Source organism: Musca autumnalis, unplaced genomic scaffold (assembly GCF_047663935.1).
Source record: "Musca autumnalis isolate F117 unplaced genomic scaffold, ASM4766393v1 scaffold_3, whole genome shotgun sequence".
In the NCBI taxonomy this organism is placed as follows: domain Eukaryota; kingdom Metazoa; phylum Arthropoda; class Insecta; order Diptera; family Muscidae; genus Musca; species Musca autumnalis.
The window spans coordinates 79,160,264-79,186,115 of record NW_027411866.1 but is presented as its reverse complement, the minus strand read 5'-3'; the positions used below and the strand labels follow the sequence as shown (position 1 = coordinate 79,186,115).

General features: G+C 35.7%; 2 protein-coding genes across 11 annotated transcripts in view; one reads left to right on the top strand and one right to left on the bottom strand.

Moving 5' to 3' along the window:
* Tao (Serine/threonine-protein kinase Tao) overlaps nt 1-15,811 on the top strand; it is a 56,745-nt gene extending 40,934 nt beyond the window's left edge. For all 10 annotated transcript variants that reach the window (XM_073972042.1, XM_073972039.1, XM_073972038.1 and 7 more), the window contains 8 exons: nt 10,031-10,204; nt 10,271-10,633; nt 10,707-10,829; nt 10,913-11,029; nt 11,141-11,314; nt 11,558-11,779; nt 11,858-11,976; nt 15,045-15,811. In XM_073972042.1, coding sequence (XP_073828143.1) covers nt 10,031-10,204; nt 10,271-10,633; nt 10,707-10,829; nt 10,913-11,029; nt 11,141-11,314; nt 11,558-11,779; nt 11,858-11,976; nt 15,045-15,168 — 1,416 coding nt within the window. In that variant the 3' untranslated portion in view covers nt 15,169-15,811. The remainder of the gene's footprint in view (nt 1-10,030; nt 10,205-10,270; nt 10,634-10,706; nt 10,830-10,912; nt 11,030-11,140; nt 11,315-11,557; nt 11,780-11,857; nt 11,977-15,044) is intronic.
* A 7,497-nt stretch (nt 15,812-23,308) lies between these two features.
* On the bottom strand, nt 23,309-25,483 carry car (vacuolar protein sorting-associated protein 33A). The gene is made up of 3 exons (XM_073972065.1): nt 24,093-25,483; nt 23,904-24,035; nt 23,309-23,845 (listed from the first exon to the last, which is right to left on the bottom strand). The coding sequence occupies exons 1-3, from the start codon at nt 25,356-25,358 to the stop codon at nt 23,441-23,443; spliced, it is 1,803 nt and encodes a 600-aa protein (XP_073828166.1). The 5' UTR covers nt 25,359-25,483; the 3' UTR covers nt 23,309-23,440.
* Nucleotides 25,484-25,852: the final 369 nt, after the last annotated feature.

Here is a 25,852-nt window from a genome sequence, read left to right as displayed (position 1 = left end):
AGGCTTTGGAATTACCACGAGAGGGGAGCCCCAGTTACTTGTATTTACTTTTGTAATTATACCGTCACGTTCCATAGAATCGAGTTCTTTTTCAACTTTCTCCCGTAGAGCAAAAGGAACTTGTCTTTCCCTTATGAAAATTGGTTTTGCACCTTCCTGTAATTTAAGAGAACAAATCAGATTTGGTATGCACCCCACTTTCTGTTCGAATATGTCTGCATACTTTTTTATTAATTCCGAAACAGAATGGTTTGTATTTATAGATCTGCAATTGTTTACCTCACATCCATTTCGGTCCAATTCGTTTAAATCGATTTTTAAGTGCCTTATCCACACTCTGCCCAATAATGGTGTGTGCTTTTCTGGTACTACATACATTTCCTCATTTGATTGTTTACCTTTGTATGACACTTGCACTTTTACCACACCAATTGGCACAAAAATATCACCAGTATATGAACGGAAAGCAATTGTTGATTTTTCTATTGGTGTTTTTAATTGTAATTTTTCAAACTCGTTGACTGGAATTAGAGTATACCCGGCACCAGAATCGACCTCGAAGGATTGCTTGCGTCCATTTATCTGCACTACTGTATAAAATTTTTTAATTTCTGGAGACGCTACCACTGTTTTGCTGTATATGTCAATAATTTTGTTTACATCTTCTTCGTCGGATGAGCAAGATTCTATGTAAGATGTTTGGTATGCTTGTTGTTTTTGTTTTATTCTTGACGTTATACACACATCTTTAACATGTCCTACCTTTTTGCATATGACACAGCGCAATTTGTTTTTGTTTATGTTGCATTCTTTTGACGTGTGGTTACTCTTACCACAACGTAAACACAATCCTTCAATACCCAGATCACGATAATTGACTTTAGAATTATTTGATATCGATAATCGATTATTTTGATATCGGTTACCATTCCTTTGATAACCAGTTGACGTTTGGCGAATATGATGTACATCACCTGTTGAAGTATTTGCAATTTCATCGTTGTTTATTTTTGCCGCTTCAAGCACTTTCGCCTTTTCCACAATTTGTCCAAATGATTCGTCCGGCTTTTGTAATAATTGTTCACGAATGTTGTTGTCACGTAGACCTCTAATGAACTGTGCTCTGGAAAACAGATCAGACACTGACTTCTTACACACACACACAAACTCGCACGTAGCGGCTCTTTTTTGTAATGTTGTCACAAATTCGGCAATCGATTGGTTTTCATTTTGCACTTCAGATAAAAATCTGTGTTGCTCTACAAGAATATTCTTTTTTTGACTAAAATGTTGATCAAGCAGATCGATGATATCTTCGTATTTAAGCTCAGATACAGTTTTTGGCGCGGCCAATGTTGAAATTATAGAGTAATTTTCCGTGCCAATATATTGTAAGAGTAGCTTGGCACATAGCTCTTTATCGCCAAAAACGTTTTTTAACTGAAGATGTATTTCCAGTCTTTCTTTATATGTCTGGAACGTTTCCACTTTAGGATTGAATGGCTCAAAATTTGAAATTATATTGACGCTTGTACTTGTTGTAGATTGCTGTTGTGCTAATGCGGCCGTCATAGAGGTTATGGCCTCCAGCAATTTTTGCAATTGATCGTTCTCCATTTTTTTTTCTTTTTGTAAATTGAATTGATTTATGATGCACTGTTTATCCTCGTCGCCAATTGTTGTGTCTGCCCATGTCAATAATTAATAAAACGCGAACTGGATAATTACTAACATAAAAACTTTATTACTAAAACATTACAAATTAACAAAGGGATTAAATACGTGTAACTCGAAAGACAGTTGAAACAAGAAGGAAGTTAATATAGAACAATGGCATTTATGTAAAGCCTAAGAATACGGTATACAATAAAAAAGGCATTGATAAATGAGTGTATAATGACAAACATTGATGACAGTAAATACAAGTATAACAGATAGGGATATCGATATAGATAATAAAGGATACAACAGATGTGGGGAATATTTATGTTAAATTTAAAAAAAAAAAAAAATCTACATAAAATTTCCCTATGAGTTTTAGAATAAATCATATACCTAGGTAAACTATTTGCTTAAGAAAATTAGATAACAGTTTTATATATTTTAGAATGAAATTATTTGTTTTAATTTTGGACTGTTAATTTTACATAATTCCATAATGGATCAAAATGTAACAAAATCCTTCACTTTTTGGGGATATGGTAAAAGAAGAAATGTTCCAAAAAAATTTCACTATGCGTCTCTGAATAAAAGAAATCTATAACTATAACATGATATATCTTAACTCGAATATTTTGAAAAAAAAAACTAGAAATGGGCGGAACTTGCCCCGCCTACTTTGGTTACTTTTCGATGTAAACGTTAAAAACCCCGATACACGTATCTCATATCTATAGCTCTACTTTCATATTCTACAACACAGTTTTCCTTGTCATTTTTTTGTCGCACAGTGTTATTTCCCAGCAAAATTTGAAGGAAGGGGTTCCATGCGATGACGTGATTTCATGGCATCTCTGCATTGGTTCAAACGACTTCGTGAAAGATCCGATCTTTTCATCAGCATTTGAACCCATGCAAAGTAACTCGTGAATGATCCGATCTTTTCATCAGCATTTGAACCCATCGACCAATAGAGATGAATTTTGTGTTTTTATCTATACACATTTTTCTAAATATAGGTTTGTCCTTGTACTTTCTCAGTAAATATTACTCAGTAACTTCTTTTTAGAGAGTAAAGCATTTTATACTTTTTCAAAGGAAAAAATTAAAAAAGTAAAAAGACAACATTCAGTAAAAATTTTCAATTTGATTAAAATTTACGATTATGATATTTGAATATTTTAAACTTTTGACAACTGCCTAAAGCTACAAAATGTTACTGAACAAAATTCCTTCAGTAATAAAAATAGGTAAAAAAAACTTTTTAAGTTAAACGGTTTTATGTTAAACATACATTGCAATGTTTAAGATAAATGTACTAAAAACCAAAAAATAATAAAATAGATACAGTCGTGGGAATTATAAACATATGCATAGACTAGACCAAAATAAAACCGTGGGGCACGTCAATTGTCTACAATCGTTGATTAAAATGTTCGTTTTGTAATGTTACACTATAATTAGGCAGTTGTTCAACCGACAGCGATGGACGTGTGATAAGTAGGGAAAGAATGTGCAAACAAGCTAGCAAGCTCGATTATAAGCGAGTTTTAGGGTTTCATAGTGGTGAGCGAGTATTACTTTGTCGATTACAGACAAACTACGAGCAGTGAAACGATTCCTCGCCAGTCAGCAGTGTGAATGTCCAACGATAAACTAGTTGAAACATCTCTTTTATTTACATGTAGTGTATAACTATTGGAATTTCCATGAGCAAGAAAATAGTAAGTAATTTCCTCACCGTCTGCGGGCCAACTGCCTAACGACGAATTAAACGATTCTTCTATCGCACATTAAGTCCATAATTTGTAGACAATTGACGTGCCCCACGGTTTTATTTTGGTCTAGTCTATGCATATGTTTATAATTCCCACGACTGTATCTATTTTATTATTTTTTGGTTTTTAGTACATTTATCTTAAACATTGCAATGTATGTTTAACATAAAACCGTTTAACTTAAAAAGTTTTTTACCTATTTTTATTTTCTAGTTTTTAGTTTTTATTTCGCATTCTGTTTAATTCATTTAGTGCTTCATTATTGCAAGGTTTCTTGCCCGTTAGTTTATTGCAGTCCAACACCTCTATACGTAGTCCCTGCAAAGATCTTACTCTACTAAGAGCCACGTAGTCTTGACCTTCTTCAAACAGTTTCGCACCTAAGTATACGACTGCGTGATCCACAGTGCTGCCCTGCATTTTATGTATTGTAGAAGCCCATGATAGTATTAAAGGCAACATTCTTCTTTCAGCCGTTCCGTAATTGTACTTAGCTGGAAACTGTATGACTTTCGGGTGTATAAGATGTACTGTATAGTGCACTGTATTCTTCTTGTCAAGCCCTTTTATTTGATACCCATATTGGTGGGATTGATAAAAAAATTGTTATCAGCCATTTGGTAGCGGCGGCCATCTTATATTTCAATTTTGCATTGTAAATTGTATTCTACTTGTTGAGACCTTTCATTTGATACCCATGTTGATGGGATTGATAAAACCTAAGCTATCCGCCATTTTGTAGAGGCCGCCATCTTGGATTTTAATTTTATATAGTACATTGTATTCTACTGGTTGAGCACTTTCATTTGATACCCATACTGATGGGATTGATAAAACCTACGTTATCCGCCATTTTGTAGCGGCCGCCATCTTGGATTTCAATTTTTTATAGTATATTGTATTCTGCTTGTTGAGCCCTTTCATTTGATACCCATATTTATGGGATTAATAAAACATAAATTATCCGCCATTTTGTAGCGGCGGCCATCTTGAATTTATAATGATAATGAATAAACATAATTGTATTGTCACCAAAATCCAAAGTGTATACAAAATTTCAGATTAATCGGTTGACAGGAAGAGGGTGAAATTTGAATTACTAAATTTGACCCAAGAATAAATAATAAAACAAACAGGGTGAGCTAAATAAAACCATTTAAAAATTATAAGTTCTCAGTAATAAAATTTCAAAACTAGTTTCTCAATTCATTCTCTTTTACTGAACATATGTATGTGTAAAAAACAACATTCAGTAATAATTTGTAATAATTATTACAAATTATCGAGTACGCAGACACACTTTATATAAAATTAATTATTTACAATAGGCTTGATGTTGTTGGAGACTCGAAATCACAACCAACGTTAAAACTCTCGTCGTAATGATAATGTCATTGCAAAGGGTTGGTGAAAATGACATGCTAAAGCATTGGTTGAAATGACATGCCAAAGCATTGGTGAAAATGACATGTCAAAGCATTGGTGTAAATGACATGCTTTGGATCAAAAATGAGTCTCGTCTTTTGGGGTCCACGCTCATATAAAATTTATCGATGAAGATGCTAAAAAGATGACATGCCAGATCACTTGCACCCATGACTGAATGGCATCTTTGGCATCGAACATTTTGCTGGGTTATTGTGACTGCTAATTGCAGGTCGGACTTCTTCCGCGAAAACTCTTCATTCGGAGAGGACTGACTATATTGCCTTGGGAACCTTGCGTCTTCGTTGTTGGTGAAAATGACATGCTAAAGCATTGGTTGAAATGACATGTCAAAGCATTGGTGAAAATGACATGTCAAAGCATTGGTGTAAATGACATGCTTTGAATCCAAAAATGAGTATCGTCTTTTGGGGTCCACGCTCATATAAAATTTATCGATGAAGATGCTAAAAAGATGACATGCCAGATCACTTGCACCCATGACTGAATGGCATCTTTGGCATCGAACATTTTGCTGGGTTATTGTGACTGCTAATTGCAGGTCGGACTTCTTTCGCGAAAACTCTTCGTTGTTCCAAATCTGGCTAGCCTTATCTAAATAGCTTTGTTCTACCAGCCGTATGAAGTGGCTCATCGGCTCCGATATGCGATGCGCCAGTTCGTCAGGTTTTTCATTTCCTTCAATATTGAAATGAAGGTATGTGTACATTTATTGCCTCGAAGTTCATTTGTGGTGATATATAATCACTGTTTTCCTCCTAGTTCGGTAGTAGTTTTATTCCCCGTAGCATCGCTCCTTGAGTCGAACTAAACTCCTGGGTAACAGTACCTACACTGCGAGTACCTGAGTGTGCAGATCCAGTTTCACAGTGAGAGCAACATGTGAGTCCTGGCACCTATGATTCGAATTGATGTCGCTCTATTTAGTTTATGTATATTCGATATCTTTTTTTTCGCGACGACCATACATGCAATGCATCCAGCTAGTAGTTTACAAATTCCTTAAGTATTTCATTTATCACTAGAATTGCCGATTAAGTTTTAAAATGGCCGTCAAAAGAAGCTTTTCCTGTCAATTCTTCTCTTTAATCATATGTAATAGTTATGGTTGCAGGTTAGGACATCAACACATTATATTTTCTTTCATAGCTAAAGGATGCTCGCATTATAGGTTATCTACAGCATTTTCAAATAATTTCTTAAATACTGGGGTGTCTACATCAAATTAAATTTGATTTCCGATCATATAAATGTGTTTCCATTAATATATGAACAATGTATATGTATTTATGTACTATGTACTCTTGTATGTTTCGTCTTAGACATTTCCATATTTTTTGTATGTCATCCCTTATCCTTTTTTCTTATAAAAAAGATCAAAACAAAACTATGGTCCTATTCTCTATATATTTTTTCTCATTTCTCTCTATGCGTATTATTGTATTTTATTTTGCCATAGGAAAACTATGTTCTGTGTCCAACCTTGTGCGGAGACAGTAGTAATTGTACGATATCGTAGAACGAATTCTAATAACAGAACCAAACACGAATGTAAACGTTACCACCAACCACTTTTACAAATAATTAGGCATCTTTAAACAACCAAAAAATGAAACGAAACCAAAAAACAATGACCACTACTACTATTTCTTGCAGACAATAAACAATTGGATTTATTTTTGAAATGAAATGTGAAAACACACACACTAAGTAATTGTACATGCTAACCTTTTTTTATAAATAATTATTTTTGTATTCTCTTCTCATTCATTTAATATATCCCGTCCCAACTGTCACTGCTATATATAGAAATTTCCGTTCATTGCATTAGTTATTTCTCTCATTTGTTACTTCGTTCGTTCGTTGTGTTCAATATATAGAATAAATCAGTTGAATACGGTTATAATCCAATTGGTGTCCAATTTGTCCAAAAATCAAAACCATATTGCTCAAATCTATTCTTTATAACCGTTCTCAGCTGTATTAGTAAACTTAGTTAAAATATTGTGAATGCGTTTGGAAGAGATAAACAAGAACGTTTAAAAACAATATGTTTGTTTGTCTTTTTGTTGTTTTTTCGATACTTAAGATTATCCAATACATTCTTCGCATACATTCTCATTTCATTTCAAAAAGAACTCTGTATTCCCTATTGGGTTGCATATATACATTTGGGTGTGTGGTATTCCAAAACATATTCATATTAATGTGTACACTCCTCCATATTGTCATTATCCTTTTGGGTGATTCGATTTATTACCATATGAAATCGCACAACTCACTTTCTTTCTATGTAATTTGTTCAAGTGACAAGTTTGTTTTTACAGTGTTTTTATATATACATATATATAATTGTTTAATTCCACTTTTATTAATTCTAAATTCTCTATTCTAATCCTTTTTAAGTATAACTCAGCTTTACTGAGAACAATTTACAACATAGTAAAACTAGTCTGTTGTATATCATATTTAAGAATATAAAGATATCTCATTATTACAATTAATTGGTCTTCCTGGTCTAATACCCTAGACAGACGGCAGCGTTAATTTGCATTAAGAACTGCATTTAATTTTACCCAGGCAGACCATGGCACAATTGTGCCACAAGACAGACGACCGTTTTTGCATTTACGAAACAGCTGATTGCTTGTAAACAACGGTTTTTTGTTATGTGCAAGTTGCAATGCAAATTGTGTCTCAGAGCATGAATATGCTCTTTCTCTCTCTTACATGAATATGGGCTCTGTACTAACCCATTATATTAACAAGGGCATGTCGCACTGAGTTACTACTTATTCTATGACCACTAGCATAAATGGTTATGCTATGGCCATTAGAAGTTTAAAAATAAGCTAGAATAAATTATATTTTTAGAACAGTTGAGGTGGAATTTGTCTACAATTTCAACACACTTCATAATTTCTTTTTTTACTTTTTATTTTATTCTATTTCTCTCTCTGCTGCATTTGATCATGTGAACTTCTGATTTGTAGCCGAACACACTACACACTCGGCCACGCGTACGTACATAAAGGGTTGTTTAAACGATAACATGTGCACCATGTTTTGTCAACAAAAAGCTCGCGTGCCGACCGTGAGCGTTGAACACACAACCCTAGGATTTATAGTCGGACACACATGCTCTGTGCCACCGTACTCATAACTTAGTAAGGAGTAATATAAGTAGTTATTTTTGTTTACATTACTTTGTAATGGGTAACAGAATGGCTAACGGATCCCAATTATTGATGGGTTCTAAAATATGAAGCTGTAGTCTGCTGCTGGGCATACCTGCACCAAAAATATAAAACAAAAATACGCCAGAAATCCCAATGAATATTTAAGCATATGTGGAACAATGGGGATTACACCAACTAGGACAATTTTATATATATAATACATTGAATGAGAGGGAGCTTATTAAGGCCAAGATTTATCTTGACAGGTTTGGTATGTTCTGTCGAACTTGCTCAACACCTTGAGATCGATCCTGATTAATTTACACTCTACCATCGTTATGGATGATGTATTTTCTGAGGTAGTGCATCGACCTACGATAAGCCTTCTTCTCCAACAGATTTTCACAGCTAGTTGATAGGAACATTTTCGGCCAAAACTTCGGTCGGGGTTTCATTCTCAGTAGCGTCCTGCCTCGGAATGCTAGTACTATCGATTTCGGCCGATGAATGATCAGACTGTGTTTTTGACGGACCTGGTTTCAAGGGATTAGTTATTTCTACTGAGGCCGAGGCCAGTTTATAGACGACTACAGTCGCATGAACTTTGGCTTTCGGGACAAGGGCAGCTTCATAGGAGGTCGATATGTTGACCACCCGAGAAACCATTGTCTTCTTGGGTGAAGGTTGGAGACATTCGGAAGCCGTAGGTACCAAGGTATCAACCGAAAACAGTGGGATCACAATCGCTTGTTCTCGACGTGACATGACTTGTGATCCCAAGAACACTTGCCGCCGTATTTGTTTATTTTAGGGGAGCTACCCCAATCCGGGTTTGGTTCACGGGGGATCCAAAGGATCCGGAGAGTGCAGAGGAGCAGACATCATTTAGAGATTACTCTATGTTAGATGTTACTTCTCTAACCCCAGCAAACTGAGATTCCAAGAGATCCCCAGAGTTGAAGAGACACGTTGCATCAGGTTTATCGGTGGCTAACCCCCTTCCCATCAACCAGAAATGTTGTCGTAATTGGGTATGGGATTTTTGTTGCTTTGATTTTTTTTTTTAAATCTGATCCATGCGTCATTGATTTAGTGAGGGAATGGAGGTCCGCCATGTCAAGGACTTGACAACTTAGTCTTTAACAACGTTAAGATGCCCGTTGTGAATTTCCAATACAAGTTCAATGCAATGGAAAAACATTCAGACCGCTTACAGTGCCATGCTGCCCACAGAATTTCAATCACCGATAAATTTAGCAAAAAAAAAAAAACGCCAATTCATTTTACTCCTACAATATAAACATCCGATATCATTTGCCCCGGACAGGAAGGCTGCAATGAATTTATGTTTCGGCCAGAGTTGTATAGACGCACTGCAGGACCGATGATATTTATGTTTAGGATCTTCTAAGCAATTCCAGTTCCTGATAGATGTGAACCTACTTTGCTCGATTGCCTGGTTAGACGACGATAGCCCATTAAATACCCTTTTATAATGTTGCTAAAAACCTTGTTGAATCAGTTTCCAATTCATTTCAAACCATGCTTAACATTTTTACCAAAAATCCATAATTCTTCGGTTCATCATCTTGGCGCATATTTGATTAGGTTATTTGATTCCGCCATTACGCACATGAGACACATAGATATTGTCTTAGGCATTTGGTAAAAAGAGAAGGAACTGAGAATAAGTTGAGAGTAGTTAAAAAATTGTTAGCGGCATACCACATTTAATGTTATAGAAAACATTTTATCCTACCCTGCACACAGAACAGACCAACAAAGAAATGCACCAACAACTTCACCCAACCATAATTATGTTCACTTTCAAATCATAGTATGTAGTATGGAAGCACATTTCCTTTAGAGATTCTTTTGCTTTATTTCAAAAAAGTTTTTGTTGTTAAATTTATGATGACGTTTTATGGTAAATTTGTTTTTGGAAATTTATTTTGTAACTATTTGCAGGAAGAGATGCATGAGCAAATGTCTGGATACAAGCGAATGCGTCGTGAACATCAAGCTGCACTTCTCAAACTCGAAGAGAAATGCAAAGTGGAAATGGAAGCGCATAAAAATGCCCTGGATAAGGAATATGACAATCTGTTGCATAATTTCACAAGGGAATTAGAAAGACTAGAGGTGAGTTGCAAAGTCATTGTTGTAAGTTTGAAAACATCTTTCAACAATGTGAAAATATTGTTCCAGGCCAAACATCAACAAGATTTGGAAAGACGCATGAAGCAAACAAATGCTGCCGAAAAGAAATTACACAAGGAGATTACCCTGAAACAGGAATGTGATCGCAAAACCTATGATATGCAACGCAAGAAGGATTACAAAGCCAACAAAGAACGATGGAAACGGGAATTGTCAATGGACGAATCGACACCGAAGCGTCAGAGGGATTTAACATTGCAATCACAAAAGGACAACCTCAAACAAGCTGAGGCCCAAGAAGAGCAACGTCTGTTGTCGCTACAAAAGAAGTACATAGAGTTGGAAATGCGTAAATTTAAACGAAGGCGTTTAATTATGCTGCACGAGCTGGAAGATCAGCTATTAAGAGACGTAAGATGGATGATTGGTGTTATAGCCCACCACCACACGTAATAATACCCTTTGTGTTTTTCTTCTTTTATAGGAATTGTCCAAGAAGCAACATCAGTTGGAACAGGCCCATGGCATGTTACTGAAGCATCATGAGAAGACACAGGAATTGGAGTATCGCCAACAAAAGAGTGTTCATCAGCTGCGTGAAGAACAAGTAATATTCTCTCACTACATATCCACATTAATATGCATAATAATGTTATGTCCCCTCTTTATCGCTAAAACTTTCATTCTTAGATTAATAAACAACACGATACTGAATTGCAAAATCAAAAAGATTATATGGAGCGAGTTAAAAAAGATTTACTGCGTAAACACGCTCTGGAAATTAGGCAACATCCTAAGAGTCTAAAGGTAAGTTAAATTGGCCCACATCTTCCGTTTCCAAATCAAACTGGATGTTGTTGTGTTTACTGCATTTGTTATTTTTTTTCCTCCCTCCCTACAACATACCACACCAAACAGCAAAAAGAATTGCAAATACGTAAACAATTCCGAGAGACGTGTAAAACGCAAACTAAACAATATAAACGCTATAAAGCCCAGATATTGCAAACGACGCCAAAGGAGCAACAAAAAGAAGTCATTAAACAATTAAAAGAAGAAAAACATCGTAAATTAACGCTACTTGGCGAACAGGTAACCAAGCAATTGGAAAGAGATTAAAACTATTGAAATAAATACGCATTTAACAAATTCTAATCAGCCTTATTCAGAACGTAAACTCCCGTGGGTTTTATCAATCTTTCCTTTAAGTTGAAACGACAAAGAGACAAAACTGACGAGGAGTTTACATTCAGAATAAGACTGATTAGCATTAGATATTTGAATTTCATGGGTGACGTCGTCCAGTTATTAACTTTAATTTCTTGCCTTTTTTAGTATGAACAAAGTATTGCTGATATGTTCCAAAGTCAAAGTTATAAACTAGATGAAAGTCAAGTGATCGAGTGCCAACGTACCAACGAAATGTTGGAATATGAATTAGATGTCTTAACTGCCTATCAAAATAAGAACAAGAAACAAGCTCAAGAGCAACGTGATCGAGAGCGCAGAGAATTGGAAAATCGTGTGGCAGTCCGTCGCAGTGTTTTAGAGAGTAAGGTAAGTTGGTTTTGGGAGTTATGACCCTTTTCGTCCTTTACAATGCATAGGTAATAATTGTTCCCCACTTGTTTACAGATGGAAGCCGAATTACTACAATTCAATCAAGAACGTGCCGAAAGATTGCGATTAATGCACGAGAAACATGTAAAAGAAATTGATGCTTTCGATGAAGAATCAATCACTTTAGGTTTCAGGTATTTATAATGTATTTTTTTATTACAACTCGACAAATTTATTATTAAGATATTGGGACAAGAGAAGATTCTAACGGTTGTATGTATCATACACCACAATTTAGTCTTAGAGCCTTTAGAACAGTTAAGGGGTTATGGCCACTTTAAAATCGAATTTTTTTTATTGGCTCATTTTCAAGTACAGTTAGAATAGAATATGTTGACAAATTTCGAGTCGATCGGACAAAAATTAGCTGAGATATGAGCGTTAGGAAGAGAAATTTCATTGTGATTTTTATGTAACCTCGAAGTTTGAAACGCGGTTTTCTCAAAATCGCATTTTGGAATGCGGTGCCCACTGCAGCTCGAAAACGGATGATCCGATCTTCATATGTTTTTGTGGGATGGTTGTACATATAAAAAGCTTGTTCTTAAGAGAGAGACTTTTTTAAAAACATTTTTTGGTGGCTTTATTTCGAAAAAAATCTATCAATTTTTTAGTTAAAATCGAAATTTTGACTTTAACAGTTCACAATTTTCTTAAAAATCGATATTTTTGAATTCCGTTTCGCTTAAGCACAGGATTATTAGGTTCTTAATGATCCCGCAAAAGCTGATCGGTTTATTCGTTTTCGAGCTACAGTGGGCACCGCAAACTGCTTTAGTAAAAACAGTGTTTCGTTGGCGGCCATTTGTCAACTGTGCAATATTTTCAAAAAAAAAAAAATCCAAAAGTAGCTCAAGGTGTGATTTGTCAGATGACAACAAAATCTTCTGAAAAAAGTCGGTAGATTTCTTGTAAAAAATTCATGAAAAATGTCATTTTTCTTGTTCAATAAGTGGCCATAACCCCTTAAATTACCCACTCCCCACTCTATCTAGACTGCGGCTGTTTTGGACTGCAAGAACGCCTTGGAAACCTGGCCGAAACACTTTGTATTGGGCCGCGATTCATTGCAATAATTAAGGAAATCAAATAGCTGATGAAATGGCGCTTCGCGGTTCGAATGGCACAACCTATTCTGTGGTGTATGTGAAGATGGCGACATCCATTCTGATGATCGGCAACTGGATAGCTATTTATGATGCTGTGGAGGATTAAATTGGATTTTGGTCTATATAATTCACTTTTCCTGGCATCCTCTCTGCCTGGTGTCAGTTGCGTAACCACCCTGCCCCTTTTCCAGATTTCGATATGATTCTTGACTCTTGGTTCTGTTTTACCATTGCCATGGAAATTTCCTCGGGGTTCAAGCTTTAGATAATTGAGCGTTTATGATGGCATTAGCAGCATCATCTGCTGTTGTTGTAGCAACGCTAATATGTTCGTTAAAATATTTCATTCAAATATCTGGTTCTGGTTCGTCTGTGTCTAGTTTAAATAATTCTGCAACATGTTCTGGCTGCACCCATAAAATATCTGGAAACAAGTAAGTGGGGTTAGCTGGGCAGCTAAACAAATGCAGCGTATTGTGCGGTCCCAAAACCACATGCAGGACATGTGTTGGGTTGCCATCTATTCGGGCCCAATATGTTATTCACCTATGTGGCTGACTGCGCAACTGCATCAGTGTGAATGATATTCAAGCCTGCCTGTCATGATAAGCTCGTAAATCAAGAGGTTCTCACTTATACCTTTGCACCTCTCAATCCAGATCATGAATTTCAGAAAGGTAGAGGTTAGTTAAACAGTTACCTTTGATTATCCAACGTTTCAAACTTGGCCGGAAGGTTTTCTGCTCAATGTCCTTATACAGCGTGGAGTGCTTGACAGTATCAAGCGCCACCATCACTGTTCTATCACACGGCTTTCTCTGGTTGAGTCCTCAACTGATATGGCTGGACATGGCGTGCAGCGCTGTTGTACTGTGTTGTTTACGGAAACCATGCCGATGATCGGCAACTGGATAACTATTTCTGACACTTATTACGGTTGACAAAAGCGAAATCTGTCTGTACGATTCACGCTGGCATCCTTGCCCGGCTTTAGTAGCCCATTTTCCAGACTTCGGACACGATGTGAGTGGATAATGACAGGTTGAGAACATTGGTGAGATACTCAACTCCCGGTTGGTTCATCAAGCTGTTCCATAGTTACAATGGAGATTCCAGTAGGATGATTTAGCCTCCCTAATGGCATTTGCAACATCATCCATTGTAAATTGTGGTGGTTCCTCCTCGTCAGGAAGAGATCTAATGCGACGCAGTACTCTTTTCAACCTGTGACTCCCAGGGTGCTCGACAAACTGTCGATAAAAATGACTTGCACACCTCTTCGGATAAGTCAGCGCAATGTCGCCAAACGTGACTGGGGTCCTATATTCTTTTTCCCGGGCAAGGTCTATTTAACTGGTCACATAAGAGTACAACAACATCAAGCTGTCAAAAAGTTTGTTTACGTTTTCATACAATTAATTCACAATAACAACGAATTTGTCAGATTGAAATTTATCAGCTGGCCGTTTTACGCCACTTTATTATTTCATCATATTCCCAGGGTTCCAGAGTGACTTAGCAGTTGCCCACAATATACTTGTTTCGGCTCCAATTTTCCAAAAGTTCAGATGATTTAGCCACTTGTTCGGGTTGTTAACTGGCTAAACTGATAACTTCCGGTGTCAGCTCCCTGACTCTGAGGTTCGATGAAGCTCATCACGCCCATTTGGAACCACAGCTGTTGATGTGGGAAGTCGGGGACACTTACTACCAAAACCTATTGCATTATACCGAAATTTGAATTTGGTGGATGCAGATGTAACAAAACTATCTGATCTGGAGTTTTCTTCCGAGACGAACTACAATAAATCCGGAGCGGGCATCGCAGGATATACAGAAAAAAAACTAAACTGACACAAAAAACGCTTGATGTGTGGTGTCGGCTACTACAAAAGACTCGGTTAAACCTGCAAAAGGAAAATGTAATGGGTGATTTAAGTACGATACTCTGAACTTAATGTGATCTTGGTTTGCTCTCACGAAGGTCAACATTGATAGACTATAAAAAAGTCTTCTCAAATATTGCACTTTGATTTTCAAGGCTTTTTCAAATTATATAATAAAAATATTATGTTTTCTACTTCTTTTTACAGCGCTATGCAGGTTGCCGAAGGATCGCGGGAGGCATACCCTGATGAAGAGGGTAGTCTATCGGGTTCAATGATTAGTTTAGCGCATAGTAATAGTTCAACAAGTTTTCCGGCTGGCTCCCTATAGCATAGAAATGTTAATAATACAAATGGATTTCATCATAATAATATTTTAAATAAAGATAATGTAATTATTGCTAGTAATATAACAACAACTACAAGAACATCCATTAACTACACCCCCACAATAACAACAATAGCAACAAGCAACTTAGTTTCAGTGTCAGCAGCCTCAGCTACAGCATCATCGACAACAACAACAACACCCACAAATTTAACAAAACATTTTCGCATTATGAATGATGATGAATGTAACAACAAAAAACAACAAACGAATAGCAACAAGAACAAGAAGCAACAGCAACAGCAGAGTCAACATGTTAAAGACGATAATAAACTGGATGCAAAAACTTGAAACACAAAACAAACAACCAACCAACCAATGTTGCAGCAGCAGCAACAACACCAACAACAATAATTATGAAACAGAGTAATAATGCCGCTTATTAATCAATGTAATATCATTTAAGATTCAAAAGTAGTATGAATGAATAGTAATGGATGCAAACGACGACGATGATGATGTGATGATGTTTTGTAAACTAAATTTAAACTTATGGAACTCTCACTCACCTCTCCATTATTCACTCAAACTTCACTCCTCCCTATGCACTCGTACACATTAAACATTGCCACAAAAGGAAAACAAACGAAAACACACATTTTTTATCATAACTAGAATCACCGTCAAACACCGCCATTGCCACCAACACCATCCATACACCACCCCCTCACCATAGTTATTATACATACATTATACACAAAATTCCTCCCAACGCTCACACACACATACACCAATACCCAATTTGTCAATAACAGAGAAAAAAAAAACAACAACGGGAAAACGTTTTTTGATAATCTAAAATAATAAAAAAATAATTAATATTAAAAAATATAAATCCGCAACAACAGTAAGATTCTCCCAAATTTTTTGCGAGATATCAAATAAAAGAGAGAAAAAAAAAACCATTTATATTAGGATCGCTTATGGAGGAGGATTAAGAAGAACGGTTATAATAATACATAAATAATATAATATACATGCATATACATATATAATAATATGATAATTAAATAATTAATATATACATATAATAATAACAATAATATTTAATAATTAACGCAAATTATTATAAAATAATTTATTTTTAAGTTAAATAAAAAAATAACAAAAAAATAAACGCGTTATAAAAATATTTCAAATATTTACGTTTTTTTTCAGGAGCATTATTACTTAGGGATCATGGTAGAATAAGAAAAGGTAGCAGCAATACACAGCTGATTGAACTGGGTTGTAACGTTAGTGTCAAATTTCATATGACATTTTATACATATATTTCTATTTCGATGCACATTAGGGACATATATTTTTTGAGAAAAAAAATATATCATTCGGAAAAAACAATTTCCCAGAAAGACTTCTTCATATCAATGATATGTAACCTCCTCCAAGTTCGAATGATAAGCCGCGCAGTAAATCACCGCTTGTAGAGGCGATACAACGTTTGTTAATATGTGAGGTATTTTGTTAAAATTTAAAAAAATAAAGCCCTAATAAACATGTGCTTCTTTGATTTCTAAAACAAAACATTGAAACAACTTCTCCTTTTTCTATGAATTTCCAGCGACTCCAAACTTTTCTGCAAGAATTCTACTTTCTGCGAGAATTTATGCATTTAGTGGAATGATGTGGAAACATAAACAGCCCTATTCTGAACATTCCCATGGGAACTGTTTCCCATGGGAGCGAAATTTCCCATTCCCACGTTTTCCATATTCTCAACGACGTGGGAACATCAAATCATGGGAATTGAATTTTCGAAATTCGAAATTAGTTACACCAAATTATGATAGCATACTTTTAGGGGGCTGTAATTTTGTTTTGTAATACAAAATGCCTATTTGCATTGAATTCGCGGTTTTTGAATTAGATTAGCAAAAGCACAACTTACTTAATTCAACAACCGTGCATTGATTTATGGATTTTTTAAGTGAATGGAGTCAACGATGTGTGATGTTGTTCTAATAAGCACATTTTCTTCAGATTGTGCGAATTGGTGTAAGCATTTTTTAATTAGTAGGCAAACATAATTTTTATGTAAAAAGTAATAGGAACTTTTTAAGTTTGTAACGAATTTTAATTTTGCATATTTTTAAAAAAATTCAAAAAGATAAGTTCGGATATTTTTCTCGATTATTACATATTTTTGCTTGTTATTACATATCGTCACCATAAAAATCCGAAGACGTATCTCAAAAAAAAAAAAAATAATAATAATAATAAAATACGTTTGTGATTGAATCTAAAACTAAAACACATGCCCTTGCAAAATTTCAAGCTTCTACGTTCAAAAATAACGATCCTATTCAAGAAAAGGCATTTTGGAAAATGCGATAGCATTGCAAAAATTTGGCATATATGTATGTACGCCTGTGATCTTTGTCGTGTCGTTGAGGAGACTAACACGTTTTCAATAGAACGTTGGTCGTCTGATTTAAAAAACCCGAAAGTTATATTACGAAAATAAATAAAAGTTGTAAAGATTGTATATATTATGGTTATTTTCCAATATATTTTAATAATTATTGCCAAAAATTCTTTTGAAATTGATTTGTTTTTACTTGTTGTTCTGCGTTAATAGAATCAACCATGACTCTTTTTCTCGTATTTCAATACATATGGTCTGTTCCAGAACTGCAAAAATCTACTAATTTTTACTACTTTTTTTGCTTTGTTCGATAACATAAAGGAACATTTTTTATCGGTGTAAAACATGTTAGATTCTTGCAGGTTTTTGTATCATATAAGAATATGCAAAATCCGAAGTCTACTAATGACATATTTTACAGCACATTTTGTATGCTTTTATTAAGCAAACACATGGCGATTATAAATATTTGCAATAATTTTGTCGTGTAGATGTCTTAAAATATGAAATTTCATAAAAATATGAAATTTCTTGAAATTTTTTTTTCAAACTCCCACACTGTTTGCTGGGGAGATTTTTCCCACAAAAAGACACAAAATTCTCCCACAATTCAAGATAGAGAATGTATACTTTTTTCCCATGGGAACAAATTCCCAATTCGAACTTCATTCAGAATGAGGGGAGATGGGAAATGGGAAAAAAACTCCCACAAAATTTTGTTCAGAATACGAAAATGCGGGAATGGGAAAAAATTCCCAACTCCCATGCGTTCAGAATAGGGCTGAAAAATTGAAAATGTAACGAATTTTCATTCATGTTTTCCAAAATATTCAACCAAATGTGAAAAATTATTAGTTTTTTAAATTCCAATAATTTATAGACATTTCCTTGTTTTGTTTAGAAATACAACTGTTACAAACAAAAACAAATTCCTTTGTGGTTGTTGTTCGAGTTGTATTTGTTGTAGTATTAACTTTACCTTATATTTGTTCTACCATGCTTAGGGATAGAAGAAATATCGGTAAAATGAATACGCAAAAAAAAACATTAAAAGTTGACAGCACTGTTGACATCGGTAGGACTTGGCGGCAACTTTATTTTGGTAGCTAACTTACCAACAAATTTCGTTGATTTCCGAAATTATAAGCATTTTATTTGTACTGTTTTTTGTCGGAAACCAAAAAATTAGTTGGGGATTGATGAATGATTAAGAATCTCCAAGAAAAGACGAGTCAAAACGCTGACTGTGTTTTCACCTTTCGGATTTTTCGACAATTAGAATAGAAGCCACCGTGGTGCAATAGTATGCACACCCGCCTTGCACGCAGAAGGTCGTGGGCTCGATTGCCCGGCTAGGCAACATCAAATTTTCAATGGTGGCAAAATACCCCTCAATAATGAGTATTTCAGCCATGTAAAACTTCTCTACAAGTGGTGCCGAAGGACACGCCGTTCGGACTCCGCGATAAACTGTAGGTCCCATATAATTGAGCTGATAAGAATCGGGGTGCACTCATTGATATGGGAGAAGTCTCCCTTGTCCCTTATGGGATGTTTGTGGAACAATTATTCTTATAATCTTTGGAACTAATACGGAACAATTAGTAGAATTGAACCAGAAGTTAATTTGTATTATCATAACTAGAATTTACTCAAACAATAATATCGGGCATTCATATAGGTTGCATCAGAATAGCTTAAAGTTTGCAATTGATGATTTTTTTTATATAGGACCTGATTTTTATCGCCGAGTCCTAACGGCGTGTCTTACGACACCACATGTAGAGAAAGTCAAATTTTTGGCACCGAATTTGTTCATATCTACTCCTAACATGTTCTCTACAATAAATTACTTCTTACTGTACTCTTTGAGAAAAGCATCAAAAAAGAGAAATTTTAACAGGTTGGATTTCGAGGTAAATTCTGTGCAAAAGTTCTTCTTCTTCATTTACTCATCCGTTATTCGGATATTGGTGATCGTACAATAATATTTCAATGATACATATAATATATAATATAATAGCTAGTCCATGTCTGGATATTTTTGAGCCAGGTTGTTTGTTTTCTACCTCTCCCGCGCTTTCCGTCTATTTTTGCCTTAAGGATTGTTTGTAGAATCTTGTATTTGTTATTTCTAAGTACATATGTGTCCAAGGTATGAGACTTTACGCTTTTTATTGTTGAGATGAGCTGTCGGTTCACATTCATCCTTCAAAGTACTTCTTCATTTGATATTTTTGAAGTCCAGGGTATTTTCAGTAATCGTCGGAATGTCCACATTTCAAAGGCTGCCAATTTTCTTTCATCGGACATTTTAAGTGTCCAGACTTCGGAAGCATATAAGAGGACTGACCAAACATAGCACTTGATACACCTTATTTTTGTTGTCACATTTATGTCGTGACTTGTTAATACTTTTTTGTGTTTAAAAAAGGCATCTCTCGCTATTTCTATTCGGCTGTTAATTTCTTTTGAGTAGTCCCAACGGTCATTTATTAGTATTCCCAGATATTTAAATGTGTGTACCCTCTCGATTTCGGTTTCCTTAATAGTAAGCTTCACGTTGCGATGGTCGTTTTTTCTGCTTACGATCATGTATTTAGTTTTTTTCATATTAATTTTTAACCCATACTTTTCACTTGTGAGTGCCAATTTTTCTATAAGTTTCTGTAGACCTGATATGCTCTCAGCCAGTAGTGTGGTGTCGTCTGCATATCTTATATTATTCACAATATGTCCATTTATTTTTATTCCAATAGTTCCTCCATCTAGCGTTTCTTGAAATATTTTTTCCGAGTACACGTTGAATAGTAATGGGGACAGTATGCATCCCTATCTAACTCCTTTTGAAATAATAATTTCTTCACTTTGTTCACCATTGACGTCGATTCGTGCTTTTTGGTTTCAATACAAATTTTTAATACATCGTAATTCTTTTCCTTGTACTCCGATAGATGTCAAAATGTCCATTAATTTATCATGGTTAACCGTATGGAAGGCTTTCTCATAATCGATGAAGCAGATGAAAACATCTTTTGGGCTTCTCTGCATTTCTGGACTAAGATTTGTAAACAGAATAGAGCTTCTCGGGTACCCATCCCTTCCTTAAACCCAAACTGCGTTTTTCCCATATGGACTGTAGAAATTCAATTTCTTGACATTTTCTATTTAGTTGGTCATTTTTTGCTGCGCGGATTGCCGATCTTATTTCTTTGTTTATTTCCCAGTACCTTTCATAATTTTTATTTTTATGTCTACTTCTTTCTTCCCGAAGTTCTCGAATTTCGTCTCTTATCCAGTCTTCAGTTCTTGCCATTGATCGATTTCCTAGGATGCTTTTAGTTACTGTGTTTATAGTGGTTTTTAGGTTGTTCCACAGTAGATCCTGATTGTCTTCCTTGATTGTTTTCTAATTCTCCGTTGATTTGATGTTGCAGTTCGTTTTTTATGGTAGGATCGCTAAGTTTTCCGATATCGATTTTTGGCTGGGATTTCTTTTTCCGTATAAGCGCGAGTTTGAGGCGCAGTTTTGAGACCAATAGATTGTGGTCTGTTGGAACATCTGCACCCGGATATGTTGTACACTTGGAAACACAGGAGTGCAAAAGTTAGGTAAAAGTAAAATGTTAATATCAAACTAAATGAACTCGTATGTTGACCAAAATTAATTCGAATATTGAAAAACAATGTATTATCTTAATTTTTATTCAGTTTTGTGTTTGTTAATTTTTTGGATTTGGATTGGATTTGTAATGTAATTTCTTCAATATAATTAAATTTCATGGAAAGGTTTAGTTATGTTCCCCCCACCCCCCTCTTTCCCCCAACGAATATTTTTTTTAAGATCGGTAGTAGTCTAATTATTCTACATATTTTCAAAATATCAGCTGCATCTTTGGAACTTGTTCCCAAAATACTAAGGATACTTTTCAGGATGTTTTTGTCATTTTTTCAAATGTGCAGGTGATACATTTCAGTTTTTTAAATACGTAGAAGAGACATTGTGCGGTTCAGTTATATGAAGGATACGTCAAAATGTGGTCCTCAATATAAAATTTGGAAAATATAGCTATTTTGATTGATTATTACTGCTAGAACCCTAAATATACCGAATATTGGGAGGTACCGATTTATGGGGATAGCATCAAAGGGTGGACCTACTTAATTCGACAATTTTCTGGGAAACTTACAACTGTCTCCACTGATTAACCTCTACCTTTCTGAAATTCCACCCCTCCAGACGGCTATATATCTACATCGCTATGTACTACGGGGTGGCGTAGTGCAGTGGATAAGTATTCCAGACTACCAAGCGAAGGGTTTCAGATTAGAATCCCAGCGGATGAGGAATATTCTTTCAAAGTGGTTTTCGAATATTTATAAGAATATGCATACATCCCCTCCAGATGAAATCCATCCGAAGCCGCCGGACATCCTAAAACCAACCTCGACATCAACACAAGAGGATATGCCAAATATGAATGGCAGGAAATAGTGCCCCCAGAGGAAAATGGCAACACTAGATTACCAAGGACATCAACCACTGCGCAAATGTAAGGAGACTAGAAAACAATAGATGTCAGTCCCATCCCTAGTTAGAGTAGACCAATCATCTACTTAGCTAGAATTCCAAATGATTAACGAAACTGAACAAAGCAATGCTTTGTGGAAGCCCTATGCTCTCCAGAGGAATAACAGGAAAAATGTATACATATGTATCTAACTTAGAGCAGTTCTTCCATGTGAGAAATATGAAACTATTCTCCTCATAATTCACTGTCACGCAATAGGCCGGTCTGTGGCCTACGACTTTAATTATCTCGACCTATTATATGACTTCTCCCTGCTCATTTACAATAGGCCGAGATAATTAAAGTGAGAAATCTCCCACAAGTGAACATTTATAATCGGACTGAATAACTCTATCAGGTGGTTGTTGTTGTTGTAACAGTGTTTTTGTTATGTTTATTTGTTCGTTCCTCTGTTTAATCTGGCTCTGGGTCTATCTCCAGTTCCAGAAAAGTGGCTGCTTCGATGGGATGTAGCCACAGATCAGGTGGTAGCCCAGCCTGTTGCACCGTGCTTCTTCAACATAACTGAGATGTCATCTGGACAAAGGACTTTGGAGGTTACTATCTCAAATTCACTGGATGTGAAAGAGATAGGTTGCAGATCTGTTTTGAGATGCTTGCATCTCCAGATAACTGCTCGCTTGGCCCTGTTCTGCGAAGATGGACGTTCAATAGGCTATAGCAGGGAGATTTTTATCCATTTTAGAACCAGACAATCTCTTCATTGTACATTAAAGCTGCTTCGATGTTGCATTGGCTGCACTGGTTAAGATTTTCCAACCATTTAGAGCACAGGTGCTCAAGAACAAGCACGTAAGTATATCCCAATACTCAATTCAATTCTCTCATCAGCTGAGTTTCAGCCAATCTGAATGCCCCGAATGGATAGTTAGGTCTTATACAGCCCGATCATGAATGTAAACTTCCCGTGAGTTTTGTCTTTCTGTCGTTGAAACTTAATGGAGAGAGTGATACTAAATTAAATATCGTGATGATCGCTGGAGTCACCAAGAACAACTTTTTTCCCCTTCCAGCAGATGTACCCTCTTGTAGAGATCTTGCGTGATTTCTGCCAAAAGTCGAGGTTGAATGCATCGAACTGCTCATTTGTATGCAAACTCTTAGTTGGCTACAATAAAAGATAATATTTTCAAAGACGTTTACATAAATATATATTATGTATTTACATTTATAATATATTCGCGTATATATTGTTCTTAATGCATTTTTTATTATAAACTTATATTAGCACTTCATTGTAAATCTAAAAAAAGAATTCTCATCCTAATAAACTTTCTAAAAATGTATTTTTGGTAATTATCTTTGTGGTGGCTACAACGAATTCAACATTATTATCTTCATCTTGGGCAAGGAAACGTAGTGCTGCTATTTCGGCAAATGTACAACCGCCCACAATGAATACCAATACCACACGTGGAATGTTTAAGGAGGAACCTTCACTAGGAGTCGAAGAATGTCGGCCACCAATGCCAATTAGCGGAGCTTGGAAATCTTCAAAAGTTGGTCCAGGTAAATTGTTAATTTGGCTCTTTAACGATTGCCATCCCAGTGGTTTTAGAGATTGTTCAACAATGCGTGCTATTAGGGGTGCATAAAAGCTATGAACATAGCTGATATCTTTTGGATTTACTTCGATGACATCATCGACAGTCAAATTTAAAGTCTGTAAAAGAATTGATATAAATTGGTGATTAGGTGGTTTACTTCTTGTCATCACTTACTTTCCTTAGAACAGCATAGGCCCTAGACTCTGATTGTGTATAAAGAACTCCTGCCTTTTCCAAATTACTTATTTTGAGCAAGACCTCTATGCCATAAACATGGGCCAGTTCTCGTTTGTAGTAAGTCAAAACCTAGACGAAATTGAATACTTATTTCAATGGAGTTTTTCTTCATCCCAACATACATACCTTTTCCTTAAATCCCGATGCCGCAGCACATTGTATACACATCAGACGTAGAACATTTTTCAAATCTGCCTTTTTGGCCATCAAATCCTCAATATAAGAACTTGGTTTGTCAATATCTTCACACATCATAAACTCCTGCTCTGCCGCCAAATCATCTGTGAACTCAAATGCATCCAATCGTTTGCGTATGTTTTCAGCTATTGTGGTGTGATTTGCCACCGACTGCTTTTGAGCTAGTAGAGCTGGTAACTTATCCACCAGCCTTTTCATTTCTTGAACAGAATTCTCTTGGGAACTGGCATTCATGGCAGCACTTATATCTCTCGCACTGCGAGATAATATTTTTCCGATTTCATTAAAGTTCTTGTTGCGCAGTTCGGGGTATAAAGTCTCTCCCGAATTGAGTATAATTGTTTTCTTATCCGATGTCATGTGCGCCGGTGAACCATCTCGTTCATTGCTTTTGGCAAATAACTCAGCTGGTAATGTTAATTGATTTTGTTTTACACCATAGAATTCATCAATCAATCCCTCATAGGTGAGTTGGGTTGCAAAGGCACTGAGCAGATCGATTTGGCGGTCCAATAAAATAATTTGATCTATTGTTCCTTTTTCGCCGGTGGACAGCAACTTCTCTTCGGCCCCAAGTTTTTTTGCTCTATCCCAGACACCTTGAGCCATGGTACCTTTGCCATAGATTTTTGGTATACGTCCATAAATCCTCTGCAATTGCACCAATCCCACAGCGGCTTGATACAATGCTGTTGGATCACCATCTATAGCCACATCCTTAAATGCCATTAAATTCTCCATGGAAATCACATCATTATCTATGGGATAAAAATTCCATGAAAGTTCTTCCACCATGCCAAAACTACCGTAGACTCCTTTTTGTTCCAAATGTTTTTCACACAAACATGATCGCCTTGGTACAAAAAACAAGTGGAATACACGATTCTTGTCGGAGTTTTTGAGGACCTGTCCTGCAATATCATCCATTATGTTGACCAGAGGCCTCACCAAATAAATGATGTTTACATAGTCTTTGGGCATACGTGTTTCCTTCTCTAGCTTTAGTAACTTGATACCACGCTCTGAGAATAGGCTGGGTGGTGCCACCAATCCCAGTGGTCCCAATAAGACATCATCCAATATGATTGCTTTTGTTCCTTCAAGCTTGTCCAATAAGAGTTCCAATTGCTGACAAGATGATTCCTGAAGTAATTGCAAATTTACTCTTCTCTGGCTCTGCAGATAAGAGAACATAATTATTAAAATATATTTAAATTATTAAATTATATATAGTGGAGCCAGTATTTATGGGAGGAACTTGATCTTTTCGATGTCGGCAAAAGTTGGTATCCAATTTGAACTGATAACAAATATTAATCAGCAGAGCAAAACAAAAATATACAGCTGTTTGAAATAACTATTGTGATTGATTACACTGTGCAAAGACATCATGGTACAATAATGTATTTGTACCATGAAAGACATAAATCATGGTACAAATAGCCGCATCGGCAATTGTTGGCAACATAAGATGTCAAAATTTGACATCAATTCAATGCAATTGACACATTATGTTACCATCAGCTGGCATGATAATGCTACCTGTATTATTGTACCATGACATAAATGAAATTAGGTGTTCTTAGATCGAGTTCCCCACTACAGCAATTTCATAAATTGGCTTTAGTATAAAAGTCGATCTAAGAACTCATAATTTTATGAAATTTTGTCGTAAACCACTCTAGTGT

Excerpts from the sequence above, each read along its gene's own strand:
- car (XM_073972065.1), bottom strand. The coding sequence starts at position 25,358 with ATGTTCTCTTATCTGCAGAGCCAGAGAAGAGTAAATTTGCAATTACTT. Across the intron at positions 24,036-24,092 it reads CATCGGGATTTAAGGAAAAG|GTTTTGACTTACTACAAACG; the intron begins GTATGTATGTTG and ends AATTTCGTCTAG. Across the intron at positions 23,846-23,903 it reads CCTATGCTGTTCTAAGGAAA|ACTTTAAATTTGACTGTCGA; the intron begins GTAAGTGATGAC and ends ATTCTTTTACAG.